Source organism: Pleurodeles waltl, chromosome 1_1 (genome assembly GCF_031143425.1).
Source record: "Pleurodeles waltl isolate 20211129_DDA chromosome 1_1, aPleWal1.hap1.20221129, whole genome shotgun sequence".
NCBI lineage: Eukaryota > Metazoa > Chordata > Amphibia > Caudata > Salamandridae > Pleurodeles > Pleurodeles waltl.
In genome coordinates this window covers 387784333-387810475 of record NC_090436.1, presented here as the reverse complement: position 1 = coordinate 387810475, position 26143 = coordinate 387784333, and the positions used below count along the sequence as shown (strand labels likewise).

Below are 26143 nucleotides of genomic sequence, written 5' to 3'. Positions count from 1 at the left end.
GTAGACTTATTACCGAGCTGACCAGCTCCAGAAGTATAACCAATGGCTTCATGCAAGACGATTACTAGGGGAGGATATGCCTCATAATATACCAACGTTTGATACCCTGTTTCGCATCCTCATGGTGCCCAAGGCACACCCTCAGAGGGACCGTCGGACCTGCAGGTGATGAGGTCTGCTGGCTGCGCAGCTTACAGCGCACAAGAGCCACCTCGCTATATTCCTCGGACCTCCCCTTCAGATGCCTGATCCTGCTGCCAGGAGGGAGGGCCCTTCGTGGCCTGTCAGGATGGGCAGAACATGACATTACCCGTGGTGGTGACCTGTACAGGGATGGAGAACTACTATCCTTCGAGAATCTTGTTGAGGAATATGGATTGCCACAAGGACAATTCCTATTACATACGCCAGTAACTGCTACGATTAGGCGACACTGGGGGCAAGGCACAATGGAACCCAAGAATCACGGGGCTGCCAAGTGCTCTGCAAACGGTAGAATAAAGGCAGTCACACTCCTACATAGAGCACTACATGCAGATTTGATAACCCCACTAAAAACTGTGCACATAAAATGGGTAGAGGATAAAGGCTCCCCACTTGAAGACCCAGTGGGCTACTATTCTGTCGCACATGTACACTGTGACTAGAAATGCCCAGTTTAAATTGATACATTTCCATATATTACACAGGGCTTACGGCATCCCAGGTAAAATAATCAAGATCTTTGAAGCGGAAGAGGCCTGCTGTCCTTGATGTGCCGAGCAGGGAGCTGAACTACTCCACAGGCTGTGGTCTTGCACAGCCTTCACAGAGTACTGGGAGGGAGTGTTTCATTGCATATCTGAGGTTACTGGCAGAAGATACCCAGATGCCCCTCTGGCTGGCTTATTGGGGGGGATTCCCATGACCTGGCAAACCTAAACATACTATGAAATTCATTGATTTAGCACTCTTGCTGGCAAAGCGAGAAATTACTGCACATTTGAAGGCCCCAGCTTGAAGGAATGGAGAGATACCCTACTCATGTGGGTGGGTCTGGAAGGACAGGTGCTGTTCCGAGAGGTGATGAGGGGACAGTGCACCCCTGATAAAGCCAGGGCTGGGAGCCACCTGGTTGGCTGCTTAAAAGAACCCATAGTAGATTCCTATGACACTTCCTTAACCCCTTCGCTGCCAGGCCTTTTCCCCCTCCTGTGCCAGGCCTTTTTTTGGCTATTAGGGGCAGTTCGCGCTTAGGCCCTCATAACCTTTTGCCCACATAAGCTAGCCAAGCCAAATTTGCGTCCTTTTTTACCAACATCCTAGGGATTCTAGAGGTACCCAGACTTTGTGGGTTCCCCTGAAGGAGGCCAAGAAATTAGCCAAAATACAGTGAAAATGTCGTTTTTTTAAAAAAAATGGGAAAAAGAGGCTGCAGAAGGCGGCTTGTGGTTTTTCCCCTGAAAATGGCGTCAACAAAGGGTTTGCGGTGCTAAAATCACCAGCTTCCCAGCTTTCAGGAACAGGCAGACTTGAATCAGAAAAACCAATTTTTTCAACACAAATTTGGCATTTTACTGGGACATACCCCATTTTTACGATTTTTTGTGCTTTTGGCCTCCTTCCAGTCAGTGACAGAAATGGGCGTGAAACCAATGCTGGATCCCAGAAACCTAAACATTCCTGAAAAGTAGACAAAATTCTGAATTCCGCAAGGGGTAATTTGTGTAGATCCTACAAGGGTTTCCTACAGAAGATAACTGAAAAAGAAAAATATTGAAATTGAGGTGAAAAAAACAGAAATTTTTCTCTACATTTTACTCTATAACTTTTTCCTGCAATGTCAGATCTTTTAAAGCAATATACCGTTACATCTGCTGGACTCTTCTGGTTGCAGGGATATATAGGGCTTGTAGGTTCATCAAGAACCCTAGGTACCCAGAGCCAATAAATGAGCTGCACCCTGCAGTGCATTTTCATTCTATACCGGGTATACAGCAATTCATTTGCTGAAATATAAAGAGTGAAAAATAGCTATCAAGAAAACCTTTGTATTTCCAAAATGGGCACAAGATAAGGTATTGAGGAGCAGTGGTTATTTGCACATCTCTGAATTCCGGGGTGACCAGACTAGCATGTGAATTACAGGGCATTTCTCAAATAGACGTCTTTTTAACACACTCTCTTATATTTGGAAGGAAAGAATTTAGAGAAAGACAAGGGGCAATAATAGTTGTTTTGCTATTCTATGTTCTCCCAAGTCTCCTGATAAAAATGATACCTCACTTGTGTGGGTAGGCCTAGCGCCCGCGATAGGAAATGCCCCAAAACACAACGTGGACACATCACAATTTTTGACAGATAACAGGTGTGTTTTTTGCAAAGTGCCTACCTGTAGATTTTGGTCTCTAGCTCAGCCGGCACCTGGGGAAACCTAGCAAACCAGCACATTTTTGAAAACTAGAAACCTAGGGGAATCCAAGATGGGGTGACTTGTGGGGTTCTGACCAGGTTCTGTTACCCAGAATCCTTTGCAAACCTCAAAATTTGGCTAAAAAAACACTTTTTCCTCTCATTTCGGTGCCAAAGTTCTGGAATCTGAGAGGAGCCACAAATTTCCTTCCACCCAGCGTTCCCCCAAGTCTCGCAATAAAAATGGTACCTCACTTGTGTGGGTAGGCCTAGTACCCACGAAAGGAAATGGCCTAAAACACAACGTGGACACATCACATTTTTTCACAGAAAACAGAGGTGTTTTTTGCAAAGTGCCTACCTGTGGATTTTGGCCTCTAGCTCAGCCGGCCCCAGGGGGGCAGAAATGGCCTAAAATAAATTTCCCCCCCCAACCCCTCCCCAGGAGCGACCCTTGCAGAAATGGTCTAAATACAATTTGCCCCACAGGGGAGCGACCCTTGCCTAATGGGTCGCTCCCCATCTCTAAAAAAAAAAAAAAAAAAAAAAAAAAAAACACAACAACAAAAACAAAACAAAAAAAACACAGAAATAAAATTTGCCCTGGGGCCAGAAATGGCCTAAAATAAAATAACCCCCCCACCCCCTCAACCCCTCCCCGGGAGCGACCCTTGCCTACGGGGTCGCTCCCCTTACGTGACACTGGTGCAAAAAAAAATAATACCCGGTGCCTAGTGGTTTCTGCCCCCTTGGAGGCAGATTGACCTAAATCAGTCGATCTGCCCCCAAGGGGGGCCAGAAATGGCCTAAAATAAATTAGGGGAACGACCCTTGCCTAAGGGGTCACTCCCCTTGCGTGAAATTCACGTAAAAAAAAAAAAAATTCCTGGTGTCTAGTGGTTTCTATCCCCCTTGGGGGCAGATTGGCCTCATAAAAATAGGCCAATCTACCCCCAAGGGGGGCAGAAATGGCCTAAATATAATTTGCCCACTAGGGGAGCGACCCTTGCCTAAGGGGTCGCTCCCCACCTCCAAAAAAACAGAACAACACAATAAGAAAAAAAAAAAAAAGAAAAAAAAAAAAGATCCCTGGTGCCTATAGGTTTCTGCCCCCCCTGGGGACAGATCGGCCTAATAATAGGCTGATCTGCCCCCAGGGGTGGGTGGGGGGGCAGAAAAGGCCTTCCAAAAAATTGCCCCCCGGGAGCGACCCTTGCCCAAGGGGTCGCTCCCTTATGCCACTTTCAAAAAGAAAATCCCTGGTGTCTAGTGGGCGTTTCAAAAGCAGGATTGCTTTGCAATTCGGCTTTTGAAAAGCAGAGAGAGACTTCAAAGGGGAGGAAATAACTTCCTTCCCTTTGAAGCCTCTCTCGGCCTCCCCCACGTGATCGGAAGAGAAATGCAAAGCATTTCTCTTCCGATCGCTCGATGGGAGGAGGCCCTGAGACAAATCAGCGCACAATCGCGCGCTGACGTCACGGGGGGGTGGGAGGCGTCGGGGGTGCAAGGGGAAGGGCTTCCCCTTCCATCCCTGCCTTGGGGGGGTGGGTGGGGAGCACAGGGGGGGAGCGCTAGCGCTCCCCCCAGTTCCCGGGTGCAGGACGAGGTGATCTCGTCCAAGGCACCTGGGAAGGTGTTCCTTGGACGAGATCACCTCGTCCAAAGCACCCTAGGGGTTAAAGGTTCCAAATAGTCCAGCACTGAAGGATGCCCAAGCCCTTCAACCTTAGACACGAGCGGGCTGAACACTGATGGAGGTTCTTATTTGCTGGGGGAATTGTGGTCTGGTTAGAATGTATGACAGGCAGATGCATGGGGAGGGGGCAGTTGTAATGGTTGTTTGTTACCAGTAGTACGGCACATGTAGTGGAGCATCACCTGGCACCGGTAAGAATACACCGAACATAATGTACCATATTACGAAAAGCAAATGTGATATAGTGTATAGAGTGCAAATTTATTCATGACATGTACTGCTGTGTTCGTTCTGCATGAAAATGGCAATTAAATCGGTTTACAAAAAAAGTCTAATATGCTTTACTATTTACATTGTAATTTGCACTATTTTTTGGACAGATCCAGGTCAGAAGAAAAAAAACCTTATGGGATAACAGAGCTCCAATTGCATCAGAAGTGCTTTGAAATTCGACAGAAGTAGAAAAGGCTTCATCACTGTAATGCATGGATACCACACGACCAGAAACTACAGACCTCAAGATGTACTGTGCAGGGCAAATCCACACAGCAGAACATAATTCCACATTTCGATAGAACAGGTGGTCATCTTTCTAAAAAGTCTTCAAGCCCTAGTATATTATCAAATGTATTAGTCTTGGGAGACAGCCTACTTCCCCCAACAATGGGAATACAGCAGTCACGGTTCGCAGGAAGGAGAAGGAACAGCATGGCGCCCGGTGAGGCGCAGGGGGTGGGGGGTGAGGTTAGGGGACAAGTGGAGGGAGGGCGACCCTAAAAAAATAAAAAAGATAATGCTGCTGTCGTTTACGGGAATTGCAAGGACATCTCTTAAATTCCTGTTTTTCTTATTTTTATTTAGTACACCTTCAAAGTGGAAAGATGCATTTTGGACCCTATGCAACTTGTCACAATAATGCACAATATTTCAAACATATAGGGCCTCATTACGACCCTGGCGGCCGGCGGTAAGCAGTGTACCACCAGCGTATTATGACAGTGGCGCATTAGCCACGGCCATACCGCCAGCCCCTCCAACATACTGCCAGGCTTCCGCCAGCCTGGCGGTCATAATCCCCAGGGCAGCGGTGCAAGCACCGCTGCACTGGGAATTATGAGTCCCCAACTGCCAGCATGTCCATGGGGGTAAACACTGCCATGGAAAGGCTAGCGGTAAGGGGGACTTGGGGTGCCCCTGGGGGCCCCTGCACTGCCCATGCACTTGGCATGGGCAGTGCAGGGGCCCCAGGCACAGCTGTGTCGTGCATTTCACTGCTCGAATTACAGGCAGTGAAATGCACGACGGGCGCTACTGCACCCTCTGCACATCAACATTGCCACCGGCTCTATTACAAGCCGGCTGCAATTTTGTTGTGACATTTCCGCTGGGCCAGTGGACGGAAACGCTGTTTCCGTCCGCTGGCCCAGCGGAAAAGTCATAATAGGGAGCCAGATATACCGCCAGCACTGGCGGTATAGTGGCGCCCGCAGCTTCGCGGTCTTTTTAAAAGACCGCCGAAGTTGTAAGGAGGGCCTTAGTGTTCTACAGTGTCTTTACAATTTTTTTTTAAACATATTTTAATACGTCAAAAGAAGTCTACGAATTAGAGAGGTAATACCTACAAACTAATCTATTAGTTACTTAAAAAGTTACAAAAAGGGTAAATTTTGTAAAAGAACATGGTATGTGCTAGGTACTACTGCGTAAACTGGGTAAATATATAGAAAATTATAAGATCATTTCCATACCTATTTCAACTTTAATAAGCTGGTACAAGGTTGGAAACACCAATAAAAACTACTACTTACCTATGTTTAAGGCCCTAAGCAACAACAATCTACTGAAAGGATTAGGGCTGCCTTTTAAATTTGTTAATATATAAACAAAGGAATGGTCTAAAGGTAGGGAAAGATTAAATAACTGTTTTTGAATAGTTCTTTAATCTAGCCCTACCTTTAGACCATTCCTTTGTTTATATATTGTTATTGAACCCAGGTCAGGTTAGGGTTATTGGGTTCTCTCCTTTTTTGCACAATTTTAAATTTGTTAAGGCAGACATTAACCAATTATACTCTGGTTTGTTTTCACTATGTATCACGGTATATCGCTAACTTAACGTGGTATACCATTGCACAATATATCACTAGGGAACAAATTTGGGATTCTATTGTGTTACCATTGGCTCAAGCCTGGAAACACCCACGTTTTATAAAATCCATAGCAAAGCAAACCAATCGTTGACAAAACCAAAGGCCAGCAGCCAATGGCAGACCGACTGGCTTTGCCAATGATGGCTTTGCTTCTGTCAGAGGTGTTTCAGCCTGCAACTGCTCAGGCTACCTGCACTTGGCTGTCTGCAGCAGTATTAGTCCTCTATCTCTATATGTATTTTCATTGCTGTGTGGTATTACTTGATTGTGAGGAATTGATCCTCTCCCTGTGCCGATCATCTGAGTTTGAGGCGATTCCATACAGAAAAGAAAGGATTCCTATAGTTATCAGGCATTACTATGTAATCACTGGGGATCGCTGCCAGAAGAAAATCTGTTTAACAATTGGAATAATTTGAAATATCACCAACAGCTTTTAGTCAAGTAGGTCTTTTTTATCTTTATGTTGCAACATCTTTGGTGCTCCTTGCCTGTACGAATTCAAATGATTTCAGCTCAATACAAAGGTACTGGACATGCCCTGTTGGACCTGGGCCTTCTTACAGGGCCATCAACAAACTTTGTGCCTTCCTCCTCCTATTGTTTCTGACCTCTTGTTGTTGGCTCTAGGACTCCGAGCACTTTATCACTGCCGATCAGTGCTAAAGTGCAAGTGCTCTCCATTCTTAAGTTGGTATAATTGGCTTACACCTATTTGGCACATTTAGTTTACCTGTATGTCCCTTGTACAGTGGTATTCCTATACCCAGGGCCTGTAAATTAAATGCTGCTAGTGGGCCTGCAGCACTGCTTGTGCCATCCACAGAAGGAGCCTTTCAAACCTGTCTCAGGCATGCTAGCGCAGGGCCTGCATGCACTGTTTACTGCCACAGGGACCTGGCATCTAAATGTACTTTGCCAGGCCCTGAACTCCCTTTTACTACATGTAAGTCACCACTGAAGTAGGCCCTAGCTAGCCCTATGGGCAGGGTTCTATGTATGTAAAAGGAAGGACATCTGCCTGGTTGTGTGGCCTGTTCCGGTATGACAAACAGCCTATTTGGTTTCTCACTGCTTGAGTGCTGACTTGCCCATAGGATTGTATTGGAAATGCCCTACCCTATGTCTAGGTGGTATTGTCTGATCTATGACGGGTCGCGTAGGCATGTTTGGTATGGTTGTAATGGTAGTAAGAAATGCTGCTTACTGGTGTAGGTGGATTTTTTATTACCATTATAGAAATGCCACTTCTAGAAAGTGGGCATTTCTCTGTGCTTATGACTCAGGTGTTTTACAGCTTGACTCCAGTTCATGTCTGGGGCAGAGTGACAGCTGGACTTTGTGCATACTTTTCATCTGCATATTGAATGGTCTTCCTGGGCTGATAGAAGGAGAGGCGGGGCACACCTGCATTTGTAAAGGCTGTGCCCTGGCCTCACACAAAGGGCTTGTTTACCTCCCACTGATGTCTGGAGCTTGTGCTGGAGGACAGAGGGGACACTCCTACAACCAGTTAGGACTGGCTGGAACCTCTTCCACCTCTTTAGTAAAAGTTGGGTAAAACTAAGTATAAGTACAGGGGGTTTTCTCCATGTTCAAGAGACACTAATGGACTACTGAACGGGACACAGGATGCTGCTGGAGGGACTTGCCAGGAACCGCATTGGACTGCTGCTGTTGTGCTGACCTGTGACCTGCTGGGTCACTAGGAGGAACTGCCACTGACTGCAACCCTTGGTGCTTGCCTGTTTGATTGGGCCCTACCACCCTGTGCCCCCCTCTTGCTGTCTCCAGGGTCTGGGTGCTGTGTCCCCTACTCCCCTGACATTTTATTTCTTAAAGCACTGGAAGAGCGCTTTTTCTCCCTATGTACGAGGAGAGCGCTACATTTTTATGGTCCTGCTTGTGAGCACAGTGCAGGGGGAGCGCTATGTAGAGCTTTTTGAAAAGTGCCTGGAGAGCACTGCAGCTTACTTTTTCTAAGCCCATGAAGAGAGTTTTTTGTTGTCTGCTTGGGCACACGGAAGAGCCCCAGTGTCTGTGTGGCTGCGGCACCCCCCCCCCCTTCCTGGACAGGTAGAGGCCGCGAGGGCCGGGGAATCAGCGTGGATGAGCATGCTTTTAACTGGTGCCCCTGCGGTGAGCAGCACTCTGTGCGGTGCCCCTGGGGCACTGTCAGGCTCCTATTTAGGTGTGTTCACCTCTGCGGCCCAGGGCGCAGTCACAGCAGGTAATCTGGGGTGACGAGAAGTCACCTCCAGGCCCGGTGAACAGCAAGGAGCGCTGCAGGAGAAAGCTGCCACGAAGGAGTCAACCAGATCGGGTCCTGGTGGTGCTGTGGACTCGCAGAAGGCTGTCCCCTCCCTCGGCTGAGCGCTACACTCTGGGAGATCGGGAGAGGTCTCCCCACTGAGTAAGAAGGGATGTGGGCTACTTCCCTCCCCCCCCCCCAGCCCCGCAGTAAAATCCCTCAGGACCGCGGGGGCCTTGTTTTTATCTTGGAGCAGTGATTTGAAGGACGCCTCAACGGAGGCCCCAACCTGCTGGAAGACACTTTGCGCCCTAAGGAATTGGAGCGCAGGAGCTCCTTCTTGGGAAACCGGGGGAGTGAAGTGCTGCAATTAACAGTAATTGGATATACAGATATCCTATAAAAGAAGCACTGAGGCACTACCACCCCAGGAGATATGATGGATGAATGGTAGCACGGTCTGCCTGCCAAACACGTACCTGGCAGGGTGGATTTATGGTATGTGCCAATTGGTGATGTTTCACTTTATGGACTTAATGATGTTGATTTGGCATTTATGATGATGAGTTTACTGCGCCATGTGCATTTTTGGTGATACGTGTTTTACCATGACATGTGCATTTTAGTAACAATGACAACCTAACTACTGCTTATGTAGCAGGATAACCAGTAACCTATGTGTTTTATGTGACTACTGCTGGCTTTTGCAGCATACCAGTAACTGAGCAATGTTCTGACAACTGCTGGTGTTGCAGGGTATTACTGACATGTGTTTGGTCTAATGATGTTTTATGCAATACCGTTTATTTTTATATAACTTGGCGTGTGTGTTCCCTTTGTGGTGTACTTATTGTGTCACACATGTGTGTTGTGCAATCACTTTAAACATTGCCTCTAGTATAGGCCTGACTGCTTGTGCCAAGCAACCAAGGGGGTAAGCAGGGGTCATCTTGGGTGTGTAACTCCCTCGCCCTGACTAGAGTGGGTGGGTTCTGCCTAGCTTATGTGCATATCGTAGCCAACTACCCATTTCTAACATGCCCTGTATGTTGTGTATGGAGGGCATGAGAGAAATGTGTGGTACATAACAGCATACATGACTTTTATATACAGTACACAGATCATGACTCGAAGCATGGCTACACACTTTATTAGCTATTAACCGGGATATGCATGAGCAGTGTTTATGGAAAATGTAGCTTTGGTTGTGTAACTAACCAAGAAAAAAAAGTTTCTTACCTTTAACTACAGGCTGGTAACTAACTTTTCCTTCGCCAACATTGAAACTTTCATAGCTTGATATGCTTGAATTAAGATTACCAAATCAGGGCATTATATTATTCAAAAGGTAAGGGTGGAAATGAGGTTCACTTTAACAAAAATAGGTTGCACAGCACCACCTGTCCCACTTCCAACTCCGCTTTCGAGTGGACATCCAGACTGAAATGTTTGGCGAACGTATGGTTTGAAGCCCAAGCCACTGTCTTTCATATGTTTAGAAAGGGGCATTCCAGGGAAGCGTGCAAGTGTGGCAGCTATGCCCCTACTTCAGTGCACTCCGATCTTGTTTCTGACATAACACTCAGCTCTTGCATGTCATAAGGAGATACAAGATGTGTTCCCACATGCTGTGCCCTATTTCAACAAATGCCAACTCTTGGTGGAATTTCCCTAAAAACAAATAGTTGATCAGTTTTACAAAAGTCCTTTGTACTATTATCTATTCAAATAAAAGTTTTTAAAAAATGGTATCAGGTCTAAAGAATGTGCAGACTTTTCTATGTGGTTAAGGATAAAAGGTTGGTAATCTTCTCTTTCGAATTTCATGATGTTGGTTCTTGAATATTGTCAGAAACTGGGTTTCTGGTTGCCAGAGGTATGTACCCTGTCCAGGCAGGAACCACAATCCTAGTCAGGGCAAGTCAGATACACACCATAAATTATCCTGTGCTCACCCTCTGGTAGACTGGCACAGCAGGCGGGCTTAATTTAAGAGGCAATGTGTAAAGTATTTGTGCAACACTTCAAACAGTAAAACAATGAAAACACCACACAAAAAGATACCACACCATGTTATAAACATAGATCTTAATTTAATTAACAAAACAAGACCAAAATGAGAAAAACACAATAAGCAGAAGTCAAGATCACGTAGAAGATGCTAGGTTCCACTGAACAGTGGGGAGTGTAGCCGCGGAGCAGGTGGGACCAAGGATAATTCTGGCAGGGGACCTCAACTCTGTTCCGGATGTAGATGTTGACTGGCTGCCCCCTCGCTGGGATACTGGGACTAGGACTACAAGATTTCTGGATAGTGCATTTCTCTCCATCTAAAGAGTATTCATGCTATGTGCCTGCCATGGGCCCACAGCCACATAGACTATTGCCTGCTGTCTGGTGCCTTGATGCAATGTTTGAATGATGTCTCTTATCTGGCGGAGTATCTTTCAAATCACTCGCTGCTACTGGTCACTTTTTGGATGAATGAAATGGCCTACCAGCCAAACTCTACCAAAGGAGGGCAAGGAATATGGTGGATAGGTTGTTAGACATTTACAAGTCTTGTGCAAAAGGACTGCTCCCTGCCTCTATGACAGAGGCGCTTGTCGTCATGATTCCTAAACACAACCGGGACAGCGGTATGGTATATTCGTACCACCCACTGTTGATGCTTAATGTAGATGCAAAAACTCTTATCAACCGCGTTGCCAGGACCTTGCTGACACATCGCCCAAAGTTGGTCCATGTGGACCAATGCGGATTGATACCGCAGAGAAACACACTGTGCAGTTTGAAGGGGTTGTCCCTAGTCCTGCATGCGCCAGCTATGGCAGAGGACCAACGTGCACTAGCACTTCTGAATATCGAACAAGCATTTGACTCCCTCTCAGGGAATTTCTTGTGGAGGGTTTTGTAGAAAGTGGGAATTGGAGAGACCAGATGCCAAGGGGAGACCCCGAAGTGGTAAGTTAGGAGCATAAGGGGCGGTTGTTGCAATATACCTCAATGCAAGCTTCCAGTATGCAAGCACTATCTGCAGCAGGACTCTAGGACAGATCCGTCTGTGCAATTGCCCACGGCTAATCTGAGCCTGCATGTAACCTACTTCTGACAGATCGCGCTCAGCCAACCAATCGGACAACCATTGCAACTGCCCCACTATGCAGTATGATTTAAAGTCAGGAGCTCCCAGTCTATCCTTAGTCACGGGGAGCTGCAGCTTTGCAAGGCCAACCCTGCGCCGGCCCATTCCCTAGATCAGGTCTACCAGCAGCACGCTCAATAGTCGGAACATCCAAGCGGGAACCATCACTGGGAGGTTAAAAAAGTAATATAAGATGTGTGGCAGCATGACCATCTTAGCCAGGGACAATAGGCCAAATACCAACGGGGCAAAGTGGTCCAGAAGGCAATCTGCGACTTAAGGGAGATTATGGCCCTCATGAGGTTGCCGTCAAGGGTGACCTTCCTTCTCTGGTAAATGTTAATGCCTAAATACAGAAATTTGTGCGCCGCCACTGGTAATTCTTTGTTATCTAACTTTAAGAGTGGGCCTATTAGGCTATCTGCAAACTGGAAGGCACATGGCTTCTCAATACTGATGTGGAGCCCCAACAGGGCCCCAAAGAAGATCAGCAGTCCGGGCACATCATGCAGCCCAGCAGTAAGATTTCGGAGGTAAAGAGTTAGGTCATTGGCATACAAGGAGACAGCGTGCGTCTTACGACCCAATGACATACCCCACTCCACAGACCCCTTCTGGGTGTGCTGTGCCAGAAGTTCCAATGCTAGGACAAACAGGAGCAGTGATAATGGACAACCCGGTCTGGTCCCGCACTCAAGCTGGTATGTCCCAGAAATATGAGGCCCAGTGTTTGCTCTCGCCGTAGGCGCGGTGTGTAAGAGGGCTGCCCACTTAATAAAGGCTTGTGATATGTCATAGTGTACTAATGCCACCAGGATATAGTCCCATCCCAAGGTATCAAATGCTTGACGGACATCCAAGGAGATGCACCCTGCGAAGGGGTAGGTCCCTCTGGATGCCACCATCACCTAGAACAGCCTGCGAATATTTAACAATGAGCTGCGTCGGGGCACAAAGTCACACTGGTCTTCATGTATTAACCGAGGGAGTAGCGGGAGAAAACTACCAGCCAGCACTTTACTTAAGATTTTGTATTCAGTGTTCAAGAGGGACAGGAGTCTATAGGAAGTGAGCTCTGTAAGTGGTTTATTCGGTTGTAGCAATGATGTCACTATGGTTCTCTGGTAGTGGGAGGGAGCTATCCCGTTTTCAGTGAGCGAGGCGTTGTATAGTGTTTCTGGACGCGGCACCAGGTTGGAAGCATATGTGGAGTAGAACTCCATTTGTAGCCCGTCCGATCCCAGCTTTTTATTTCTGTCTAGACTCTTAATTGCATCACATATCTCCCCCGATGTTATAGGAGCTCTCAAGGTCTCCCTTTCATTCGGTGTCACCTTAGGCAGTCAGGCTTGCCTAATAAAGGTGTCCATAGCGGCCTGGGCAGGAGGCGGCGTACAGCCCCGCATAAAAATCGTGGAATGCTTCATTGATGGCCTGCTGCGTACACACTGCCCCATGCGTTGGGTCACGTATTGACAGTATGGGTGTGGGCATAGCATCTGCACAGATCAAGCGCGAAATAAGGACCCTACGTGTGTACTTCTTATGGCCAAGGAGATGAAGACAATCCAACAGTTCAGCATAACTAATGAGGGCCTCATACAATGCTCTAGCACTCTCGGGGTCAGTAGGAGCCCACGCTCCAAGGTTCCCAGTCTGTCCTCCAGCAGTGCAGTGTCCCTCACTATCGAACCGTCTTGTCCCCACTACCAAACAGATGGAGGCACCTCGCACCACCACTTTTAAGGCCTTCCATTCTACCACTGGTGAGGATGACGTGCCAGTATTTTCAGCAAAATAGGTGTCAATAGCCTTTGCAATTGTCTCCCTGAACACCACGTCTTCTAGTAAGGATAGCTGCGGGAGCCATGTGGGTACTGTGGTTGGCACCCTGCTCCATGAGACAGTTATCTCCACAGGGTTATGGTCTGAGATCGTCTTACCCAAGTGAGTGGCATGTGTCACCACTTGGAGGAGAGTAGTGTGGCATAGAAACCTATCCAGGCGAATGTGCAGCGCATGAGGATAAGGGTAAAAGGTATATTCCTGTGAGGCAACATTTCGACTGCGCCACACATCCGACAAGGTCAATCCTTCCATCCATTGCTTCAAGGCTCTAGATTGGCATATCGCAGGCGTGCTTGGTAGGGGAGGGTGTTATCTGTCCAGTGTGGTGTCCAGTACTGTGTTGAAATCCCCACCCAGTATCAAAGGGAGTGTTTCCCAGTCCGCCAAAACTTTTGATATGTGCTAACAAAATATCTGGTTCCGTGTTAGGGGCGTACATGCACTCCAGCACCAGTGTGTTACCGTCAAGAGTGCAGGAAGACACAACAGCCCTGCATGTCTATTTTGGTGTCATGGAGTGCAAATGGGACCCTGGCTCTTACTCATATGACTGCTGCTCCTCCCCCTCGACCCCCCCAGCAAAGGCCAAGTACGAAGTATGGAAGAGTTGACCCCTCCATTTCTTATGCATCTTCCGGGCCTCGTGATTGGATAGATGAGTTTCTTGTAGAAACGTTATCTGTGCATGCCGCCTAAATAGCTGTACAAATACCCTGTGCCTCTTATGCACGGATTCAAGGTCCCTCACATTCCAAGTGATTATGTTATATGTGCGCAGGATTGTGGCATATGTAACAGAACTGCAAATCGTGACCCTCCCCTTAGTAGCCCCAGTCATTTGTGAGTAATCCCTCTCTACTACCGGTTGTGTGGTGCTAGGTAACAATGAACAACAAACTATCCTCAAAGTTGAATACAAGGTCCAGTATTGCAGAACTACTAGACCAAACAGTACAACTGATAACAGGTACAGAACCTGAAGACAAGTGATTTGCATTTGGAGTCCATGTGGCTGTGCCTAAAAGCAAAAGCCAAACATGTATACATCAATATAATCTGTGATGGGTAAGGGGGAAGTCCACCAGACCATGGCCCTCATCGATTGGTGATAATGCTAAACAACAGTATACTCTTGTACACTGCATAGGTGTAGATGCCACACACACAAGAACTCTGGTGTCACCTCCTCCTTTGGTGGGTGATATGCCCCTGGGGCATACCCTCAGGTCTTTGTCTAGGATTATACTGTTTCACCAGAGAGGCCTTGCGGCTGGTAGTGTTTAGCCAACGTGCTTCTTGGCCCCTATTTAAAAAACCATCACATCAGATCATGGTTCACCTGCAGCGTAATTGATGGAAAAAGCGCTGAGCTGTGACGAGCTGGAGCCAGTACAGGTGTTGCAGGGTCTGAGAGAAGTAGCCACCCTGAGTGCTGCCCTCTGGCCTATGGCCTGTCGAAGTGTAGGTAACAGTTCTGGGTCACCCCGAGGGATTGAACGATGCTTCCTCCTGCGGACCCCCAGGGCCTGTGTGATCCCAAACGGGGCTTGCGTTGAACAAATTAATCTGGGAAATGGCCTTCCAGCCAATCCCACGCTTCCTCCTGTGTCTCAAACAAGAAAGTGCGTGCCTCATGGGTCACCCTCAGCTTTCCAGGAAACATCAGGGCATATTGCACTCCTCTAGAGGCTTGTTGTTTCTTGACTTCCTGAAAAGTTGAATGCTTCTTCTGGACTAATAAGGTATAGTTCGGAAATAGGGAGATTTTAGCATTTTCTATGTGTATGGGGGTCCTTTCACATGCCGCTCTCAGCAATGTATTGCGGTCTTTAAAGTTTAAAACCTGTGCCACCATGGGCCTGGGCAGTGCCCTGGGATGGGCCATCTGGTGGGGATCTGATGCACCTTGTCCACTATGACTACTTCAGAGAGCCCCGATGGGGCTACCACTGTTCGGGGCCAGTCTTCGATATATTTGGTGAAATTGCAGCCCTCGATGCCCTCCGGTGCTCCCACTATCCGGATACTGTTCCTTCGGGCTCTACCCTCTGCTTCATTAGCTCGGTCTTGGAGCCGTTCCAGCTGAAGGCGCAAGGCATCAAGTTGAGTAGTATGGTCTGCCCGCACTGGGACCTGGGCCAAAATAGCATGCTCGTTTGTTTTGATCTTGTCTGACATTTTGCGCTGGTCATCTTAGTATATTTACCCAAGTGAGATTCAATCGCCACCCGTGACTCTCGTATCTCCTGTAGTATAAAGTCTAGTCTGTCTGCTTGGGTGGACAGATCGGTAGGGGGGATGACATCTCTGGGTGTTTGCGCAGCTGAGCTCTGAGAGTATGTGGAACCGGACCGAGAGTGTGAAATCAGATTTATTCTTGTTGGAGGAGATTATTCTGTCTCTCCAGGCGTAGTCGCCCCAACTATGGAGGCCACAGTCAGAACATTTACAACAGCCAGGCGAAATCCATTAGAGACCATGCCCTTGTCATGCGTTACTGGTAGACGCAGAGTACTTTCTGTTGTACACCTTTCGCTGTGTAGTATGTTCCGTCCGTCACCTGGAGGTCAATGGAAGCGTGCTTTATAGGACACTGCGTCATAAGAGTGCATGTGCATCACAGTGGAGTGCAGCATACTATGGGCAGAGATACTGGTGCCTGATTCGCTCCGTGTCGCGTGCAGCAGCCAGTATCGCCTTGTCCCAGCTTCGGCTGCCTCTCGTGCCTGGAACTCCCCGGGCCGCAATGCCAGTGCAGCTGAAATTCTGTCGAATGGTAGGCTTTCATCAATGTGGGGTTGATTGGTTCCAGATGCCAGTGTCAGGCAGGTAGGGTAGATGCACTTGCTGGGCAAAGCTGGACAATGGTCGCATCAGTGGTGGTCCGCACTCTCACTCCACAAGCCGCTGCACCCATAAGCGTAGGTCATCGGCAGTTCCATTACTCCACCTGCCTTCCTCACTGCTCTGCAGTGCCCTTTCGCACCTCCACTATGCACCTTCCACTCTTCTCTCAGGGGGTGGGGCGGGGGCACAATAGAGCTACTCACTGCCCAGGGGCAAGTCAGCTCACAGCCACGAATGCCGACCTCTTCACTGCCTGCAGTATCTCAAACGGGGCCACCCGGTCCCAAGCAGCGGTATCCGGGCAGGGCACAGCTTGTGGTCCACTTCAGGCCCACTGCTCGTCTCATGCCGTTCGTCTGTGTGTGTGCTGTCCTCCGTGTCGCCGGTCGACAAACAGCGTGGCAGGGTGCCCTCATCGCACCCAGAAGACCAGTCTCACCTCCGTCAGATCCGTGCACAGGTCTGTGCACTCTTGATTCGGGGCCTTGGCTCGTCCCAGGCCGCAGCCCCCTCACTGCTCAACCAGGCCGCCCCAGCTGCCCAGTGGAATCCAGGGATTGCAACATCACCAGTCCTCAGTCACCTTCCCCAGCGCCACCAGCCAGCGAACAGTGTGGTAGAGCGCACTGCTCTACACCGCCTCTCACTCTGGTATCAGGGCCCTGCAGGCGTGTAGGCCCAGGCCACACAGTGAGCTCTCCCGAGAGCGGCACTTCCAGTACATATTAGCTGCACTACAGTCTTCGTGAGGGCATCGTTAATTGGCATCAACGGTGCCTTCTTTACGCATAAATAACAGGATTCTCTGGCCGGTCCAGGAGCTGCAGATCATGTGACCACCATCTTGGCGGCTAACCACGCCCTCCCAGTTTAACTGTTAACTGTAAAGTATTGTGGAATATTCAAATGGAAGCATTGTGTTGCTTTATGTGAAATAAAAAAAATGCTAATAAAAATTCATACTAATAAAAAAAAAGTAGAAGTTGAGATATGAACTTTTAAAGGATAAACATTTGTAGTGCTTAGAGGTTTAAAACACCAACCAGGGCTATCTAGTTGCGCTAGACCGGGTAAAATCTGAAAAGTCAGGCTGACCACGATGGACTCTGGACTGGTCAGACAGGGACCAGCCTTGGTCCTCTGATTCAGTACCTTGATTCGGAGATGCATCGATATAGAGAAAGATGCAAGACGGGGCGATGCGTTGGCGTCGATCACAAAGATGAAGGCAATGTGTTGGCTCTGAGCTGCATAGAGTCGGAGATGCGTCGAAAGGATGCGATGTGCCATGGAGTTATAAATGCGGTGCTCCTGATCCTCGCAGCAGTGGCGACGTGTCAGCATTCATGTCAATGCACCAGTTCCGATTAGTGCATCAGCTTTGATGCACAGGTTCAGGCAGATAGAGCACTTTATGCCCACTTCCAAGGGCCCAGCACTGGATTTTGCACCACTCAGCAGGGCAAGACTTGCAGCAAGCAAAGTCCAGGTGCTGTTGCAGGATGAAGAGAAGCCTTTGATGTCCCTGAGACTTCAGAAGAACAGGAGGCAAGCCAGCAAGCCCTTGGAGTCACTTTGGTTCTGGGTTGGAGAGACTCAGGCCCAACCCTTATCACCACCAGGCAAGGAGGGCAGCAGGTCAGCACAGCAGAGCAGACCTCCAGCAGAGAGAGAGTCCTTTCAGCAGCACAGCAGTCCTTTTCCAGGCAGAGTATCCACAGGTCTGAAAGTTTACTGAGTTGGGTGGGTCAGAAGTCCACGTCTTATACCCAGTGGTGCCTTTGAAGTGGGGGGGGGGGAGGAAGACTTCAGAAATAAGCCTTTTAAACGTACAGAATACCTGCCCTGGCTCCAGACTCACTACAGGGGGGTTATGCAGCCCTGTGTTGGATCAGGACACAGCCCATTCAATTGTGTCAGCTCCCCCCTCCCATCCTGCCTAGGACGGGCCATCAGGGTGTAGATGGCCCATCAATTCATACCCAAGCTCCCTTTGTGTGTGGCTGTCTGGAGAGAACGTACAAGTGTCTTGCTGTCACCCACCCAGATGTGTATTCAAAGACAGGCAGAAGGCATCAGATGGTTAAAGTAAGAAAATGCCCACTTCCCAAAAGTGGCATTTCCAGAATGACAATTTAAAATCAGACTTCACCGTGGTTTTAAATTGTGATTCCAGAGACACCAAAAGAGGTGGCCTCATTTCATCCTAATTGGAAATTACACTTACAAAATGTATTAAAGTAAAGTCAATGCTGTCTTCTGGGAGAGATAAGCCTTGCAGTAGTGAAAAATTAATATAAGCGTTTTTCACTACTAGGACAAGAAAAGCTCCAAAGAACATGTCCTACTTTTAAAATACACTGCACCCTGCTCTTGGGCTGTCTAGGGCCTACCTTGGGGTGACATGCATTAAAAAGGAAAGCTTGGGCCAGGCAGGAGGGGTGAATTGCCAGGTCAACATGGCAGTTTAAAACTGCACATGCAGGCTCTGCAGTGGCCGGCTCGAGTCATGTTTGAATGGCTACTGGAATGGTTGGCACAACCAGTGCAGCAGGCCCACTAATAGCATTTAATTTACAGGCCCTGGGCCCAGGTATTGCACTTTACTAGGAGCTTACATGTAAATTAAGTATGCTAGTTGTGGATAAGCCAATGCTACCATGTTTTAGCAGACAGCACATGCACTTTAGCACTGGCTGGCATTGGTAAAGTGCCCAGAGTCCAAAAAACCAGCAAAACAGAGGTCAGCAAAACAGGTCTCCTCAAGGCAAAACCACACCAAGGATGCCAGGTCTAACAAATATAAATTTAGAATTTGTAGAAAAAGTCACCTTGTTCTTGTCCAACTTTAAATAGAGCAGTTCTATTGAAAAGGCCTAGATTTCACTAATGTTCCACAATAGCATTTGAAAAGAGGCCTTATGTATAGGCTAGAAAGGATCTTTTTAAAACAAATCTTTGGTACAATTTTGAGCTCTCAAGCTGGTGGATTTTGTTTTGCACATGGAGGGAAGATATGAGAATGTCCCTTCATAAATTATATCATCATAAATTATATCATTACTCTAGCTCATATTCATGAATCTAGCTTCATAATATTAAAGAATCAATTTCAGTCCTGTGATATCTGGATATAGCCAAAAGGTTTACCGCAATGGGTGAGCGTTGTAAGCTTAACTCTACTAGGTATACAAGTAGGGCAGTATTTCACAAGGGGACATCAAAAGAGGATCAATATATCAAGAAGAAGCCCAAATGCAGAACTGTTTCCATCTTGTGGAATAGGCTTTAACTGTAGAAGCCACTGTACCTGTCTAACAAATCTTTATAGAGTTTGGTGGAATATTAAGGCGGTCATGCTCTAGGTCGGCAACATCCAGGCAAGTCAGGTGCAAAAAGGTTTGTTTGTAATGTAATACTTGCCTTTGGTCCTAGGATAGAACATACAGGTCAGTCTGAATTGAATCCGTGTTTCTACTGAGAGATCCCAGAGCTCTGTGCACCTTAACTCCCCGGCATAGGCAGGAGCAATCAGTGTACATTTGTACAAATCATGGTTGCCTTGTGTTTAGGTCCCATTCATGACAGTCTACATATTTTCTATTAAAGATATCTGCCATCATGTTCTGTAATAGTGGCACATGTTCTAATGTCGGATTGATCTTGTGATGTAAACCCAGCCTGTCCTTACAAGAACTTACTGGTGCCAGGTCAGCAGCAAAAAGGCTTTCCTGGCAAGTCTGACAGCTCCGAATTCCAGGATGTTCGCATGCAGGTTTTGCTCCTGTGGGATTTGAAGACCCCTTACAGTTACGTTTTGTAGGTGTGCACTCCAGCCTTTTAACAAGGCTTCCATTTTGAGATGGACATCATACAGATCTTGTCTTGCAGAAGTGTTTTCTTCATGTATCAAGTAAGTCGATGTAATAAATTGGAGTATTAGTTGAGAAGGTTGCGAACCCACCTCAAATAATTATCACAATCCTTAGCAGGGTGAACCACAAAAGTCACTAAATAAACCTGTGCTTAACCTTCTGGTAGTTTGGCACAAAGCAGTGCTTTGAAACACCAATTATAGTTGCTTGTGTTTAGGGGTCCCATTCATCGCAAAGCATATTAGAGTGCTTGGACCTCATCCTTTAGAAGAGTGAAGTGATTATGACAGGATGTGTCAGCAAAGTGATAGGTTTGGAGGTAATGATAAATTCTAATTAGTAACTGGTGAACTATTGCTAGCAATAATTGGTTTGAGGTGATTTCCTCCCAGTGAGGATGGAAATCCTTTAGTGTCTTGGCGAAAGGTGTCCTGAGATCAGAAGGGAGTGTGAGTGAGTAAGCAGTTAGGAGCGGAGGCTCCTTTTATAGGAGCCCCCTTTCCCTCTGCCCTTTTGCCCCTGTAACCACTGCCTGAGCATCCTCTGACTGTCTGGGATTCATGAAAAGCTTATTGTTGGAGCTGGTAGATTTGCGTATGACCAGAGGGTGTGGTCTTGTTCCCGTCCCTGGAATTCAGTCTACGAAAGGTGCACCTGGGAGTGGCTGACTGTAAGATGCCCATGGACTTCACAATCTCATTGTCCTTCTGTATCATTTCCAATATCTCATCCACATGGGGTCAAAACAGATGCTTCCTATCAAATGGGAAGTTGAGAAGGTGTTGTTAGACCTCAGATTTGAACCCAGAGATGTTGAGTCCAGTATTGGTGTTTATACTGTGTCAAGTGTTATCCACAGTGTTGAATGCACAGCAAATGTTTGCGTTGGAAAGACTTACCTTATGCCACTAGCTTCTTCTCATTTTTTTGTATTAGGGAGGTGATGCACCAGTGCCTCTATCTCCTCTCAGTCAAACATGTTGTACCTCAACAGCAAACCCACTGAGTAGGCAATGCACCACTGGATGGTTGCATCAATCCCCACACTCTGTCTGGTAGTGTCAATGAGCTTGCTCTCTTTGTTGGGGGGGGGGGAGGAGGGGGGGAAGGAGGTGTCTCCTATTTTTTGGGCTGAGGCCCGCTGTGTGTATCACCATGGAATCCAGAGAAGGTGAAGGGAGTAGGGGAACCAGCTATGTTGCGGTTGAGGTGTTGCAAGAGGAGGTGGCAATAGTGAGTGCCTGGGTGTTGCCTCATGCTTAAAACTTTTCGGCACCCGTTGTTGTGGTGCATCGAAGGAAAGCTCCTTCTTGAAAGTTAGTCTCAGTTCCTGAGAAATAAGAAGCAGCATGGTGAAGGGCTTTATCCGGGCATTTTAGCTGAAATCTTGACAGTCTCTGGGTGGATGGAGAGCTGCTTCTGCTTGGCATAGAGTTCCTCTGCCAGTCTCTCCAGGATGGGAGCCTCAGCTTCGAACAAGGGGGATATTGTCGGGTTTGAAATCCATCACTGGAAGCCTCCTCTGGTCTGCAGCCTTTTCTCTGTTCACGTTGCAGCCCGAGGCAGAGGTGGACCAGAGGCTGAAAGTTTCTTCCTGCACGATTCGTGACTCGATGACAGACTCCCACAGGAGCAATGCTCTGCACTGGCATAAAGGAGCTTAAGTGGGCAGGGTGTCAGCCTGTGGTTTTATGCTGGAATTATACCCAGCTGGGTAGCTTGGTCAGTAAGATTGGGGATGTAAGCTTCAGATTCACGCTGGCACATAGGGGTCTATTTACATAATTCTCAAGCAGCACAGCAGCCAAAAATGCTGCACTGACCTGTGTGCGGAGCAGCAAGCAGGAGAGCACCAAATTCACGAAGATATGGCACTCTTGTCCCCTCTCCCTAGCACCAGTCCAAAATCAGGTAGGTGTGCGCCACCTACACACCATTGCACCAAAGTGCAAAGGTGGCTGCGTGAGTCTAGCATAGGTTTTCTAGTGAAAGGTTGTCCTTTCAGTGCAAAATACAATACTTAGACTAACTTTAAAACTTTTCCCACTTTTTATGTGTGTTGTGCAGTGGAGCACACATGCAAAGTTGGAAAAGAAAGGAGAAATAAATGCATTTCTCCTTGTTAGTGCCCATTTGAAATGGGTGTTATTTTGGTTTTTTTTAACGCAAAACTGTTACTTTGTTTTTTAGTGTACAGGGCTTTGAGTCACAAACCATGGGTAATTGCTTAGGAACGCTTATGCACAACCTATGGAACGCTCCCTCGGTGCTAAGCACTTTTGTGCATTTCCAGTGCAAAACAAGTTTTGTGCTGGAAAGTAAATTAGGAAAAATATGTTGCGTCGATTTCCTTCAGTTTTGTGATGTAAACACCGCACAAAATCTTAGTATATATACCCTATAATGTTAAAATAAATTACACAACAAGCAGAGGGCATGAGAGGGGCAGTGGAAAGGGAGAGTAATGCGGATTGGTAGGGGTACTAAGTGAGAGAAAACATTATTTTATGAAGTTACCAACATTTTTCCATTCTCTTTCCAAACAGAGACAGGGCGTGTTTGTGTGCGTTTTCAGTCTGTGCGGGTAGAAAACAGACACCTCACCATACCGACTGAAAGCACCTATACCCAACAATTTACCACGCAATACATTTAGTGAGGGGTGCACACATTTTTCGAGCACACGCAAAAGGAAAATATAAATCTATTCATTTAATTTCCAAAAGCTTTGCAAAAGGCCAATTTATTTTTTCTACCAGCACACGTTCTGTGAGAAAGGTACACTTCCATGAGAGAAACAAGAATGACTTGAGGTCTGTTTTCATGTGCTCGCTGCTGGAGAAAAACAACAAACGCTGGCAAATGCAATAGGTCTGGCCTTGGCCTGCTGGTGCAATGGTTATTTTAGTTATTTTCACTTCATTTATGTTTTATTGCAAAAATATACTACAAAAAATAAAAAAGGAAGAAAGAAAATATGCTGTCACCACAACATAGCCGCCTTATGCTTGCAACAAACATTTTAACTAAAAACATCAATGCTGCTGTTTTACTTGTGACTTTTTAAAACAGCAAGCCTTTAACGTGTGCCATGCATTTTATTATTACTTATTATTATGTGTGAAGGAAGCCAAAATATATCAGCATCTGAACAGTGACTCAAACCGTAGACAGTTACTATGTCACAATGCCACTTAAACACTTCATAAGAGTTTTAAAGAGTGAGGGCAAAATAAATAGCCAGCATTTAAATTAAATATAAAAAGTAAAACAATTAAAAAGCAATCTCATGAACCAGCTTTGCAACAGAAGAGAAAGGAACTATCTCTGAGGCAGATGTGAGCAATGTGCAGAGGTCTTCTGTAGTCTCTCAAAGTGAAGGAAGCCAATGATTATAGTGTGAGCTGTATACTGACTGCCCCGTGCTGTATACTATGTGTCTGGAAGTAAAATGTGCGGGACAACGTAGACCAATTGATGAAGCCTGCTGACCAAAACCTCTATTTATTCATATTACATAAGATTTTTGGGGGAAACAATATCCTGGCGAAACCACTAAAGGAGACTCAAAGGTCAGGCCTAAAAATGAACCCAATGTTTTACGAAGCAAAGACCGCGTTTTAAATGTCCGTGTTTTCAAGACTATTTTTTTTAAGCTACAGCTGTACTCTGACTGGGTTTTTGAAAAGTGAATACTTATTGTTTGGACACAAAGTAAGATGTCCATGCAGGCTTTGGGACTCGCTGAAAGGAAATTACTTATTTTCAAGTGACTGAAAGTTGAACTCAGTAGCTTACCATTTACTTATGTTTATTTGTGGGAAAAGGGGAAACACTGGGAATACAGAATATGTATTTATTTTGCAGCATTTTTATTTATGAAAATGATTATTTAGAATATCAGAGTCATGTGCATGCATTACCTATTTCTGATTTTATATCGGAGGTTAGTATTGCTTGATTGATGTCTGTTAATTATTAAGAGTATATAACTTCTCCCAACTTTCTTTATTGCTTAGGAGTACATCGCACCTCCATGGAGGAAATTTAGAATAATCTGAATTCAGATGAATGTCTTTTAAAAAAATAACTTCTGTCATTTTCCTACAGTTAGGTTCAGCCTGTAGGGAAATGGCTCTTTTTAACTTTGCTCCAGATAAGTTGAAGGACCAAGACCTCCTCCCCTGATGATTTACTGCACAACACATAGTAAAGAGGAAGGCACAGCTGGAAGTGTGAAGAGGGCTGCTGCGACACCCCAAAACACCTCCCAAGATCTAACAACTGAGACATCATGAGCAGTGAACTTGCTGCACTTGAAACGCACGTTCAGATATGGAATGCATCAAGAGCATCATTTTGAGTCAGGTTACCTCCAGGGTGTGGAGGATTGGTAATTATGTTTGAAGGGTATCCTCTAATGTAATGTGCTCCTGTCCCTCTTCCTAAATGCTCTGAGATTTAGTTGAACAATGAAGGAATTCTTCATCTTGGTTAAGAACTTCTGCACCTAAGGTGAAGCATTATGATAGGTAATTAGCTACCAAAGATCTGCCTTGGTAAAGATCTACTGCATGGAATGCACAAAGACAGATCATCCTTTGAAGTTCCCAGTGACTTCAGATACAATCTTGCATAGATCATTAATTCTCTTATGGGGAGGTGTACTGCCATGGGTGTTAGAAAGAAACTTACCCTTTTAGATGGCTGATGGGCCCAGTGGATGAACCATAGATGAGGGAAAGCTGTTGAGGAGATGGAGTTGCAAGGGTGGACATTCCCTCTGGAATATAGCTCTTGGCAACCGTAGGTCTTTGAGTGGAGAGCCACTGTGACACCAAACATATTTGCTCCAAGAGGGGAAGAGGGGGAAGAGGTGGAGAGAAGGTCAGCCTTCATGCAGATACCTGTAATTCTCTGGCTATTTTATCAGCTTATTCAGTTTCTTCTCAATTACAGTCTCCACATCTATTTCGATGGCGGTGATAAGGGAGTTGCTCTTGCCCTACGGCAGACATGCACACTCCAGCCAGAAAGAGTTAAGGCACTCTCCCCTGAGGAGTCTGGCAAAAGTAGCACGTTCTCCAATCTTGTGTAAAAGTTTTGGGACATTTATAGTCACAACACATTTGGTTAGTAAAAGAAAGCCTGATTCCCGTGGGTTTGGGACCTTGCTATTACTTCTCTCAAAATTGTTAACATTAAAATGTAGTGCAGTGTACTACGAAATCTTCAGCTCGTGATCAGCCTTGCCATCTCCACAAAGACAGTCACCCAAAATTGGTAATATTTATTTCCCTGAAACAAACCAACAGTGGCTTGGCATCATATTTACCTGTCCAGTCTCTTCTTCCAAGGTTTCATAAAGTTTAATGCTGTAATAATGAATTTTCTTCAGATTTATTCCAGGGTGAAAATACGTTGTTAAGCCAGCCTTTAAAAATAAAATAAAAACAGAAGCAGTGATTAGGAACAATAGTAAAGTTCGGGCACTGAGAACATTTCGCTTGGCATTCAACAACATTACCAGTTAATGCGTTATATGTCAGAGATACTGCAATCATCCCATTAAGGTCATAAACCTAATACACTTGACACTAGCTCATGAATGCTTGTAAAGTAAAGTAAGTTTATTGACACGGTTAATTAAAACCAACACAATTCCAAAATGCATAATAATATAAATACTTTGCCTATTCAATATTTATAAAAACAAAAAAAACATAAAAGCTTATTTAAAACTAAAACGTACCAGGATTAAAGAGTTGTGCAATCTAAAATGTTCTCCACTAATTCCAACCTTGATCTTGAACTTAACTTTAGGACTTTCTTGCTCCCTTGCAAACACAATAATAGTAAATGAGTGAAGCCGAGTGAGAATCCTAAGTTATGGACCTTGCACACTCTGCTTCAACTTTGTTCACTAATTCATTCTGGGCC

At 46.2% G+C, this 26143-nt stretch overlaps 1 protein-coding gene across 2 annotated transcripts in view; it reads right to left on the bottom strand.

The window, feature by feature from the left end:
- DMGDH (dimethylglycine dehydrogenase) overlaps window positions 1-26143 on the bottom strand; it is a 458426-nt gene that overhangs the window by 298697 nt on the left and 133586 nt on the right. For both annotated transcript variants that reach the window (XM_069223303.1, XM_069223293.1), the window contains exon 3: window positions 25539-25637. In XM_069223303.1, the coding sequence (XP_069079404.1) occupies window positions 25539-25637 (99 nt within the window). The remainder of the gene's footprint in view (window positions 1-25538; window positions 25638-26143) is intronic.